This window comes from Acyrthosiphon pisum, chromosome A1 (genome assembly GCF_005508785.2).
Source record: "Acyrthosiphon pisum isolate AL4f chromosome A1, pea_aphid_22Mar2018_4r6ur, whole genome shotgun sequence".
Classification (NCBI taxonomy): Eukaryota; Metazoa; Arthropoda; class Insecta; order Hemiptera; family Aphididae; genus Acyrthosiphon; species Acyrthosiphon pisum.
The window spans coordinates 90,935,190-90,948,120 of NC_042494.1; the positions used below are offsets into that span (position 1 = coordinate 90,935,190).

General features: G+C 29.2%; 1 protein-coding gene across 5 annotated transcripts; it reads left to right on the forward strand.

Annotated features, from left to right (window-relative positions):
• Window positions 1–4,217: 4,217 nt before the first annotated feature.
• LOC100159409 (synapse-associated protein of 47 kDa) lies at window positions 4,218–12,922 on the forward strand. Of its 5 annotated transcripts, XM_008185355.3 has the most exons (10): window positions 4,307–4,606; window positions 4,674–4,827; window positions 4,920–5,105; window positions 5,172–5,242; window positions 5,534–5,655; window positions 8,355–8,492; window positions 10,312–10,451; window positions 10,516–10,646; window positions 11,021–11,155; window positions 12,472–12,917. In XM_008185355.3, the coding sequence occupies exons 2-10, from the start codon at window positions 4,700–4,702 to the stop codon at window positions 12,591–12,593; spliced, it is 1,173 nt and encodes a 390-aa protein (XP_008183577.1). In that variant the 5' UTR covers window positions 4,307–4,606; window positions 4,674–4,699; the 3' UTR covers window positions 12,594–12,917. The 5 variants fall into 5 exon arrangements, with proteins under 5 accessions (XP_008183578.1, XP_001944700.1, XP_003244868.1 ...); XM_008185356.1 differs by having other exon boundaries at window positions 4,218–4,827; window positions 12,272–12,918; XM_001944665.3 differs by having other exon boundaries at window positions 4,218–4,827.
• Window positions 12,923–12,931: the final 9 nt, after the last annotated feature.

A 12,931-nucleotide genomic window follows, 5' to 3' on the forward strand; every position in this document is an offset into this window, starting at 1 on the left:
AAGTCTCAACACAAATTAATGTGACTTTCTGGTAAGGTTTCCTTTTAACTTTTCTTTGGTAGATAGTCGAACATTTTTTGATTTTCTAAATTTTAATGAATTTTGGTAAAGTTTTAACTTTTGACTCACATTAAAAATAATATATTGTGGATTTGTGTTCAATTTGACCGAGAGAGAAAATTATTTATCGACGATATTTAAAAATAACAATTTTTAAACTCAAAAAGAGTCAATATATTTTGAATATCTTGTGAGAAATAATAACTTGTAAGGAAAATGCTCATATATCATATAAAAATGTTTTTAAAATATAAAGTTTTTACGATTATTCATTTTTGAGTTACAACAGAAAAACATAATCGATTTGATCGAAAACTGGTTTTGCGTAAAAATTACTTTTATATTTGTTAATTTAATTTTTGTTTTTCACGGTATTTTTGAAAATTACTGGGAATTTTTTTACTTTTGAGTTTTGACCCAACAAAGAACCAACTAGATTCACTTTCCTATCAGAAAAGATGCTGAGATAGAAATTTGAACTATTTTTACTGTCATAATAGATGATTGCAGACACATAATATAAAAACACAAATCGTTGTAAAATAAAACCCATTCATGTGTGCCGGGGGGCCCATCACCCGCGCTATTTCAGTTGATAAGTAGGTACTAATTGTTTTATCACTTGTAAAATAAAAATACTAAATGTACTGTATTATCAGAGATTTTTGACTTTTTACACAATACTATTGACTATAAATACTAGAATTTATTTATTAATGGTAAAACTATTAATTAAATTATTAATAATTAGTCATTGGCTATTTCTAACGTTATCACACAGTAGGTACACACTACACGCTACGACACACTAAGAAGTCATCTTTCTTATATTTGTACAATATATTTTTATAAATAGTATTACGATTACCCACCAATTTTGAGGGTACACCCACCACTCAAAATAGGTGTGGCGGCTGCCACACCTAATACATGGGTTCGGCGCCACTGGTCAATTATAGTTTAAACACAGTTTTGTCACAAAGAGACTTATGAAATCTCACAAATGCGAACATAGGGCCAACTGTAGCCAAGCTCCACCAACAACTTTAACAGCCCTCCACCCCTCCCAAACATTAAATTAATTTTTTTAAGCTTATTCAATTTTATAATAGTATGGTATTATAAAAGGCTTCGGCCTCCCCAAGTCTCAAAATTATCGCCTATTGTACCTAACCAAACATAATATTTTTTAAGATATTTTTCAATGTTATCTAAATATAATTTTTCCTTACAATTGTATGAACATTTAAATTAAAAAAATACATAAATATGCAAGTTCAAACTTTGTATTCAATTTCGCCATTTCATAAGACAAATTTATAACTTGCAAGCAGTCCCGAAACCTATAAACAATTTATTTATTAGGACTATTTAGAAGGGAAAATGTCAATGGGTGGGGGGGTTAAACATCCACATCACCCCTGGCTACGCCACTGTCCCCAACACTGCAAATAGGGTACTGAAACAGCATCTTTTCAACTACAAACTTGGTTCTTAAAACGTAGAATAAAAATGAATGAGTCAAATTTTGTGCCTCGAGATAAGCCTGTGGGGGTCCACCAGCGTTTTCCCTCCTCTTGCCGGTGTGTGACGATCGGTTCCTACACGACAGATATTACTAAATAAAAACAGTGTGCTTTGGTCTCTCGTGACCGTCATCCAAAACGTTGGTGCCGTTGCTCTCGTTGCAGCAACAGTGTCAATCAACACGTGTATTGCACCATATTTTGTGGGTCCTTTTGGCACGGTTGGACCCGCCGATTTATTCTGTTCCGTCGACCGCTTTCGCGCGTCCCTTGCTGGCGAAGTTTGCGTGTTTGTGCAGCGACGATACCTCCGTTGTAGTGTGCGCTCGTGCAAATACCGTTTTCGAGACGCGTCGGCTGTACGTGTTCAATAATCACACACCGGTAAATCAGTCTGTAATCATCATCAACCGTCAAATTGCTGAAGGTCAATAACCTGCCGGCTGACACCAGCTGTCGACGGAGCTTCGTCATGGTATATCTTAATTCATGGTTAATATTAGTAGCTTTAATTAAAAATATAATGAAGTTATATATTGCAGTATAAATTGAAAATTTATTAGAATATCAGCATTATATTTTGAATTAATGTTACTAATATTAACCTACCGTACACAGTATATGCATCATCCAGTAATACACCCGTGACATATTATATAAGATTTAATTTTGTGTTTGGGGGGGGAGTTAAAAAAATCTAGGTGATACAATAATAATTATACATACACATACTTTTATTTTCAGAGTGGGAGAACTACTAAACAAACTAAACATCAAATCTAATCAACTAAACACAACCACCCCTGTCCCCTATAATAAGTATACATCTACAATATACAATATTCATCCACTATAGTTTGTCATTTTAATTGTATAAATATTTGTACTAAGTAGTTTAGTAGGATACTCAGGGGTGGATAGGCCCATAGGGAAAAAGGGATTTTCCCTGTGGGCCCCCATCTATGTTTGTGGCCTGGGGGCCAACTCGGTCTACACATTGTTTTTTTGCAGAATAAAATATTCACCAAATATGAATAGTTTAAATTTAAAACTATTCATTTTTTTGTATAAATTATTAATACTTAGGTACCTACTGTCATTGAGTATAGATAGTACTATCTATACTCAATGCTACTGTTCTTTTTAACAATGTAATAATAATACTACGACTAGTCAGAATTTGCTTTCGGATCTTTAACATAGTATTTTAAATTTTTATCGTTAGTCGAAGACCGAAATATCCTCGTATGTTTCCCTAACCCTCTCCCCATCATATTGTGTTTTGCAATTTTTTTTGGCCGATATTTCGTACGGAATTTGTACAAATTTTTTTTCAAAGTTATACGAGAATTTGTGTGAGGGAGCTATAGAAACGGTTCTCCACCCCTCCCCACTATTTCCAAAACTACTTATTTATGTGAAACTTCTATGTACGAGTAGATATTTATAGTACGGAATTTGTACGAATTTGTACGACCTCACGGTGAATATCTAATGCGAGTGAAGCGACCAAATTTTTTTTCAATTTGGAGGCCCCTTCAAATATTTCCCTGTAACATAAATACTACCTATCCACCCCTGAGGATACTAGTATACCTACCACTAAATGAGATAAAATAAATATTATGAATATAATTTGATATATCATCTAATAATATTATAATAATTAATTAAATAATATGTAATTAATTAATTATTATTTTTATTATAAAAATAATATCTGGGGATCTGATGGACACCAGGAATCTATTTGACACCAGGGGATCTAAATGACATGTGATCTATTTGACACAGGGATTCAATAGACGTTGGGGATCTAATGAACGATAGAGGATCTATCAGTGCAGGGGATTTAGCATAGATATTAAAGAATGGATAGGCCATGGCTATATTAACAAAATAGAGGGTCATGGGGCCGGGATGGGGAAGAGAGAAAGACTGTTTTTTATCATTGCTTCTCATTCTGACAGAGGTCTTATCATAAATTATATACAATAATTATACATATATCTATTTGTGATAAGACCTCTATAACCTCAACAAATGTTCATGTTCGTTCCCGTAAATGGCCTATCCATTCTTTAATATCTATGGGATTTAGGCGTCAACTAGATCCCATATGGTCAATTACTTCCTCCTAGTCATTTTGATCCCCCGACTACTAGGTACCCTTACAACTAGATCCCCTGGTGTAATTTTGATCCCGGGGATTTAAATATCGTTACAACAGTGTCACCATAAGCAACATAAAATTGAAAAACATTAATATTGAGTTTGTGGTCAATCTGGTGCTTGCATTCAATATGGCAGACTGTTTTTCAGGCGGCCCAGGTGTACGTTCTGATTTCATATATTCTGTGGTATCATAGAACAATATAGAAGCGAAACTCGATCAGCTGATTGGGGTCTTGTTTACCTATGATCTGAAGTCTAAACCTTCGAAAAACATGGAAACGTTTACCGCACCAATATGATGTTAGACCCAAAGTCACCCATATTATGTAAACGTTTACCAGAACTTTGGCGGGATACGTGACGCGGGGTCGGCTTGTTTACCATTCCCTATTTCACGTATGCCACGCCTCCCTGGAGACCGTGTTCAAGGCCACAATCGCCCGATTCGGCCAATTCACGGAGTTTCATACCCCTGGTGGTACACCACCGTACCGAATCTTTTCCTCTAAATTTCAATCGATTACCGCGTACTGTTGTTCCCGTGCCGACCGTGCGTACTACGCTACTACTCACTACTCAGCAGTCAGCACTCCGTGTCGACTGAACACTGAACAGTGAACAGTCAAGTCTCCGGCGCACCACTGGTCGGGCGTCACTCGTCGTTTTGTTGCCGCTGCGCTCGCATACGTTTTCGACATTTCAAAAAAAATAAAATATTGCCATCCATTCCGTAGCTGTCAATTGCATTTATACATAGACGTTTTAAAATCCCTTTGTGTTCATACGGTTTTCTATACGTCAAAACAATAATTACCGTTTCTGTTAAGCAATACATATACATACATGTATGTATAATATATATACTATATAAGACTTTAAACCGAAGATATTCACGTATACGTTTTCGTGCAGTGTGAAAAAAAAAACCCGTTGTCAAAATGTTCAACGGAATCACTAGTCAGATGAGTAGCTGGATTGGTAAAAAGCAAGAGGACGTAGAAGAGACCGTACCATCACCAAAGACTGAACAGCCCGAGGAGTACATTGAAAAAAAAGAAGATTTAAGGTGAGCAATTCAAAGTTAAAACATTAGATAATGTCATGGTTGTGTGACTGATTTTCGTTATTTGCACAACTGATATATTTTATTTTTTTTAGCCCAACAAAACCGCCCAGTAAACTAGAGCTGTTGGGCAATGTGAAAAATCAAATGTCCAGTTGGTTGGGAAGTGGTATATCCGGTTTGCGTAAAAGTGACAGCGAAGTTGTACCAGACCCCCCTGCAGAACTTTTACAAGAAGCTGTCAAAGAGAGTTTTAAAGAGAAAGAAGACGATAACTCTAGGTGAATTAAAAATCAATTGTTTCTTTAATTAATATCTAATATTTATTTTAATTTACCATGTTTTAGTGCTACTGGAGATCCAGATACTCCTATTTCAGAAGGAGAGGATGATTTGGGCAATACTCAAGGAGGAAATGGTTAGAATTTTCAATTTTTTTATAACTGATTATATTAATCAATGGGTTTTGGTTTAAGTACTACTTAAATAGTATACAATATTATAGGTACCTAGTATTATTTATTTGATTTTACATTTATGTAATAAAATTAATATCCTAAATTTTAAATTGGAATATTATATTTAATAAATTAATTTAATAATATTCCTTTAACATTTTTTTTAAATCTTAAACATAGTCAGGTATTCTAATGCTCTTCATTTTTTATACCATTTATTAAAAATATTTAGTTTTCTTTTGTATTTCCAGTATCAACTAAAGCTTTACAAGGAGCAAAATCGATAGGAAGCTTTTTATACAGTGCTGTGAATAAAGCAGGAAAAACAGTCAGTGAAGCAGGAGCTAAAATAAAGAAAACTGTCGGAGAAAACGTAAGTATCATGATACTTTCATGTAGATTCTATCTGTTTGTATGTATAAAATTAACTAAATTATGTTATTAAATTCTACCAATATTTTGATGAAAATGAAGTAATTATTATTAAAATAATTAATCAATGTATTATTAAAAATAGGTATGTATTAAGTAACATTTGTTTTAGTAAAATATAAATCACTCTTAAATTACCTATACAAATGTATATAAAAATTAACGTTTGTAAGAAGTACTTATCTATTTGGTTGTATCTAGAATCTTTTAATTTTGTTATTTTACTTGAGACTTGTAAATCTATTTTAAAGAACATTTATTTTTCATATTTGTGAATAAAAAAGTTATTATAGTAAAATACAATTTTTAAAAGCCATTAATTTAAGAGTAATATAAATACTTACTCTGAAACACAAAACATATAATATTTATTTAATTAAATATAATTTTTAAAAGCTATTAGGTAGTTTAAAAATAATATAAATACTTTCTCCAAAACTACATAATATCTTAATTTTTATTTTATTAAGCTGTATATTGATAATCTGTTGATTAAACTTAATGAGAGCATTTTATAATTTATTATATACAGTAAACACATACACATCTTATTGTTATTGTTTTTTTTTTTAAATTTTGGTTGAACAAATTATTTAAACAAGATTAACAATTTATAAACAGGATATTTTTATTAATTTTAAGTGACATTAAGATTTTAAATAATTAACATATTTTTTATAAGCTTAAGATTAAAAGTAGTTGAAATGGCAATTTTAAATTGAATTTATAAAATAAATTAGTTAATTTTTACTTAAATGTGAATGCATTATATTAAAAAATGTATCATTTGCTCATTTATGCCACCCTCTTGTGGTATATAAATATAACGGAAGTGCTCAAAGGGGAGGGATGCTGTTTAATAGCAGTAGCAGTTTATTGATCCATCCTATCCCCTTGCATTTCCCAACCCTACCCATTGTACGGCTTTAAGCAACTACTCCCAACCTTGACCTACTACAAAAAATATATATAATAAATATAGAAATTTTAATGTGTCAATGCACGTTAATTTAATTTAATTGATTAATAATATGTAAATAATATTAATCAGTATAAAAATATTATTAGTTAGTATTGATTATATTGTTTGAAATAAGTTCATATAAAAATAATTTTGAGTTGCATAATAGTATTACATCATTTTAAAATTAATAATAATGAAAATAAAAACAGGCTATTACTTATTATTAAGTATTAATATTTAATCATTCTGTATAAGTTATTAGATTTATTAAAACATTTACACACTTATTCTTTAATATATAATATTTGTATCTTATAATTACTAATTAGAATGAATAAGTAACTGCTCTTTTGATGAATGGTATTTATGTCCATTGTTTATATAATGCTAAACAATGCTTGCAAACTATAATTTCAAGAACCTAATTTTTTTTTATGAACAAATTTATTCACACAAATAAAAACTCAGATAGAATATCAATGCCTACTACTCTTAATAGGAATTGGGAAAAAAAGATTTTGATGCTCAATTTACAAGTATTTTACTTCATATAGTTATTATACTAGTAAATGTACCAATTAAATTTAAGAATAAAATGGTGACTTAATATTTTAAATAAAAATTTTAATTTACAACTTTTTAAAATTATTATGTTTGTCATGACCAAACACTTTATTAAATTGTCATCTTATGATTTATTGAACAATTTAGATATAATTGGTAATAACATTGATTTTTTTTTTTAATTAATAAACAATTGACATTAAGATTATTTTAGTAATAGTTAATAGTAATTAATAATAATAATTATTATTTAAAACTAATAATAGTTATTAGTAATAGTATCAATATCTCTAGTTTTCAGGGTTGTCATGTTTAATAATTCTTTTTTAAGTACCAATTATGGATTGTTTTGAATTAGTAGATTCCACTATACCAGTCATATTTAAGTTATAGTGTAAAAAAATAATAAAATACCATAAAAACAATAAAAACAACTTTTAAAACTAGTGCATTCCTTGACTCATACTGAATTCTCAAAAAATTAATGAATTTTTAATTTATTGTTGATTAAATACAAACTTAATTTTTACCAAAACGTTATTAATTCAGTAAATCATATTATGTTACAACTAATTTTTATTTGCATATTATTGTACCATACAAATATCTCTCAATAAACCAAACCCACTATTCTAAAATCCTCCTAAATCTGTCTATTTTATAAATAAAGTTTTAAAAAATGTATTAAGAATAATTATTAAAATAAAGAGGAGCATTGAAAATATAAAAAGTATTTTAGATAGATAAGCCATCAAGTGTGTTAGGAAAGCCTCTAGTATATGTAAACAAAATAATTAACAACTATATGTATTAAAAAACAGTAAAAATAGCGTTTTGTTTACTTGGTGACAAATTACAATTTGTGAAGTGGTGTAAACAAATAAGTAAATTGTGGCAAATCAGATTATATCCAATTTTAAATCCCTTGTAAAATAGTTTAAGGAATACATAGTATCTATGTCTGATATGATTAAGTATTTAGATTAAATTAGAACGTCATACTCTTTACAGACTTACAGTACATATTGACATTGTATTATGAATATTAAACTGTACCCTGATTATTATAAAATACCTACATGTTTGACTGTAATGATTGTATGATTGTATAGGGTATACTTGGTGAATTAAACAAAGAACAAGAGTCTTTTTTAAAGGATAAAAAAGATAGTGAGGTTGCTGCTGTTCCACCTTGGATTGGTCATCCAAATGAAGAAGCCGTTAAAGCTGAATGTCTTGCTTTATCTACAGTTAGTATAAACATTTTAATTAAGAGTATCTCCATCTTGAGAAATCTCAACTATATTCTAATACTGTTTGACTTTCATTTTCTCTTCAAAACAAGATTCTCACTTTTTTTCTTTCTTAGTTTCCTTGGATGGATACACATCACCAGATTATAATCTCCTAAATACCTCGATACCTGCATGTCATTTTATTATTTTTATGTATACCATATCCCCAGCAAAAACATAACAGTGAAAAAAGGCCAAGTTGCAAACTCCCTCCCAAAAAAGTCGGCCTATCAAAGTAGTGAAATCTACATTGTGGCCAAGTCTGCTATTTTTTAATTCATAACCTTAATGCACTCCTACATTAAAGAGCAACACTTGGGAGGGAGTTTGGAACTTGGCCTCTTTTTACTGTTATGTTTTTGTTGGGGATATCATTTATTTTTGTGGGCTTCAGCGTCGTGGACGACGTGTTGTTATTATTTATTTATTTATTTTTATTTTTTTTTTAAATTAATTTTTTTATACGTCGTAGATTTTCTCTTGTAAGACCGTTTGGGTTTCTGTTGAGGAGCTGAGAAATTGGACTCTTGAGCGTTGTCAATACCAGGCAAAGATACCCAAGTACAGTCTTTTATTTTTCGTCGTCGAGACTTTTTAGATGGAATGTCTGTTAAGTCTGGCCTATACAAAGTTCTTAGAGGTTTTGTATTTGAATAAAATAAATGTACGAAAACATGATTATGTTTTATATATATATATAAGTCAACTACAAACAATTTCTTATTACCATATTGTAACGCTGTTTGAAAGTAAACGTTTATGCGTGCTAAGCGCGCCATTTCATACGTTTAGAAATACACACTCTGGAGAGGCATTCATTTTGAAAAAAATTCGATTTTTAGATTTTTTCCTTTAGTTACACTGTAAAATCTACCTTTGTGCCAAATTTCACGTTTCTACCTATACGGGAAGTGTCTCATAATTTTGATGATCAGTGAGTGAGTGAGTGAGTAACAATATTGCAAATTTTGAAATCCTACCATTTTGAAATGGCACAATATTAAGGACTCATTTTCTTACAACGTCCTAAGCTACTAGAGGTTAATCTGTGTTTTAAATTTCAAAAGTTTATCTTAAGAGGAAACAGAGATATATGGGTTAGAAAAAAAGGGCGAATTGGTTCGTGTAAAGATACACTAGCATTGCTGTAACTTGGCCTGGCGCAGTGCCGTGCGCTCAGATTATTACTACGTTGTTACTAATATGTTTATTACTATTACTTTATGAGAAAATTTAATTTGGATTAAGTTTTTTTAATACTAGATAATTAATTTCTTACGAGACAGTTCTTAGGGATACGTACGGTAAAACGGGACCCTATTATTAAGGCTCTGCTGTCCGTCCGTCCGTCTGTCACCAGGCTGTATCTCATGAACCATGAAAGTTAGAAAGTTGAAATTTTCACAGATTATGTATTTCTGCTGGCGCTATAAAAACAAATACTAAAATTCCTAGAATATATTATAGGCAATGTTGCCCACATGTTTATAGCTGATGATGATACGGAACCCTTAGTGTGAGAGTCCAACTCGCACTTGGCTGGTTTTTTATTTTGGTTTCCTATATTTTTAAAATAGATAAATATTTAATTTTATATAACCACAGTTATGTTAAACTATTATTCAATCAAATAATTCGCATATTATGTTAAACATTGATATCTCAAATTTTTCATTATCTCTAAACTAAATTGAAATCCCCTTAAAATTACAATTACAATAATTAACTGTAAATGTATGTTTAATAAGATATTATACTTATATTATTTTTATAGGATAAGCGTAATTTTGTACGCAGTCCTCCAGTAGGTGTAGATTTCAGTTTCAATTATGAGTCTTCATATCCTGTTGCTTTGGCTATTTTAGCTGAAGACCCAAACTTAGAGAAAATGCGGTTTGATCTTGTTCCAAAAATGTAAGTTTTAATTCTCATAATACAATTATAATATGTATCTTATATCTGAAATTATTTTATTTAGAATAAATGAAGAAAGTTTCTGGCAAAACTATTTCTACAGAGTCAATTTAATTTGCAATGCAAGTAATTTGGAATCACTAGAGACAACAGATTACAAAACAGCAACATCAAATGTCAATTCTGATTTGACAGGTAATTAAATGAGGATAAATAGTATAAATATAAAACATTAAATATTATAATATGTAGATAGTAAGTATATACATTTAAAAAACCCTTAACATTATTAAATAATTATTTTAAAATTTTAATATTTAGAAACACGTTTAAAATTTAATTTTAATTTATGTATTAGACAAATTATCATAGAAAATTAAACATAAGGATTTGTTTATTTTCATAAAAATGTGATAATTTTTTTGTTTTGCATGAAGTTATCTTTGGACATAAAAGTACCTGTTCTTATGCCATTTACTTCAAATTATAGTGAAATAATGCACATATTATTATTTAGTTTAGCATACACTTTATTTTGCTTCTTTTAAAAATTATTATTGTAACAATAGACTCCACGAAAAATGACACTTATATGAAAGAATCAGAGTTTGTATCCGACACATTTGCAGAACATGATACAAATGAAATAAATGAAATAAGGAAGAGCTTGAAAGAAAGTTTGGGCGTTGAGTCTTCAGAAAATGGTAAGTAAAAGAAAAAAAAGTCTATATCCAAAGAATCATAAATTGTTTTATTGAAATTAATTAAAAATTTATTTAAACATAGGCTTAAACTAATTCCGATTGTTTTATTATTTTACATAATAAGTTAATTCTGGTACATCATACTACAGTGTACCTATAATAAAGTAATTATAAATTTTATTAAATGGAGTGCTAGTAATGGACCGTAGTCCGTAATACCATGCAATTTATACTGTTCTCAAAAGTCTATTAAGTATTTAAAAAATATTTGAAGGAAATTACTGCCTATTTTTTCTTTTTATTTCGATATAGACTGTTTTACTTTTTTATTTTTTTAGTTAGAAAAAAAAGCGTAAGGTGGAAATTTAGTTGAAATGTATATTTAAAAATAGTTTTGTATTATCATTAATGTAAATTATATTTGCATTAGTTAATTTTAATTTTGTATGAATGCACTTAGTGAAAAAATCTCATTAATTATGGAAATTTAAATTAACAACCTCTTTATGCATGGACATTAGGTCCAAAATTTATTCATTTTTCCATAATATTGAAAAAATGGTTATATTACAATTTTAAAATACAGTTCTTTTTTTTACTATTAAAATCCAAATAAACAGACCAATTTCCCATTTTTTTTTTTTTTAAATTTGTTATTGAATTAATGCATTTGCGTGATTTGTTATTTATGTTATATTTGTTTATAGTTTGGTATTGCACTATATTGTATTATGTATCCTTGTTTTTTTATTTGACATCCAATTTATTGAGTCTAAACATTTTTTTATCATCTGAAATGCATGGTGACTTTATAATTCATATATTATTATTTTATATCATACTTTTAATATTCTAAATTTATACAAATTATTTTTTATTAAATTCCTTAAAGTTCTCGTTTTATTAATTGATACGTGCAATTGGTAAGTAAAATAATTTTACTACTGAATGGTTTAATTACTATATTTATAGATACCCCCTTCTTAATTATCATACTAGGATTAACATTCAGTATATGCTTATTTTCTAACATACATGAAATTCATTCAAGTATGTGTGTAGACTGAATGTATTTTTAAACAAATATGTGTGTGTGTGTGTGTATTGTGTTAACAGCTTGAAACGATGTCAACAAATTGCAACCACAAGACGACTTTCTTTAAGCGCTTCGCTTCCAATCCCCCAAAAAGCGTATTTTCTCTTCTAATCGCTTTTCCTATATCCTATATGTGCAATAATAATTTATACCCATAAGATCTATAAGTACTTTTCCTATCCTTGTGTGTTTATTAAAAATTTACGGACCCGGTTTGTAGAAGAACATTGGGAAAATGAGTTGGAGGCAGAACTACAAGAGTACGAGATTGTCAAAAACAATGATGATGGCCAAACAGACAATACAAAAACTGGATTCGATGAAATATATGACCTCAAATAATTGTTTATTACTTAGCTGTTAGGTCTCAAAAATATTGTTAAATATTGATTTTTTAAGGCTGGTGTTCTAATGTAGAATCTAGACTAATTAAGTAATGATTGACTGTTTAAAATTTTATTATTTACAACATTAATTCTACTATATATTATACCATACCTAACCAACAATTTATTACCATTTATGGTAAACTTAATTAAAATTACCTTCATGTTGTTAAATTAGTGATAATTTATTATTATTATTATTATTATTATTATATATTATTATATTATTATTATTACAAAAAAATTATTAAACATGATTATTATAATACCTTATAAAGCAATAAATTGTTTTTA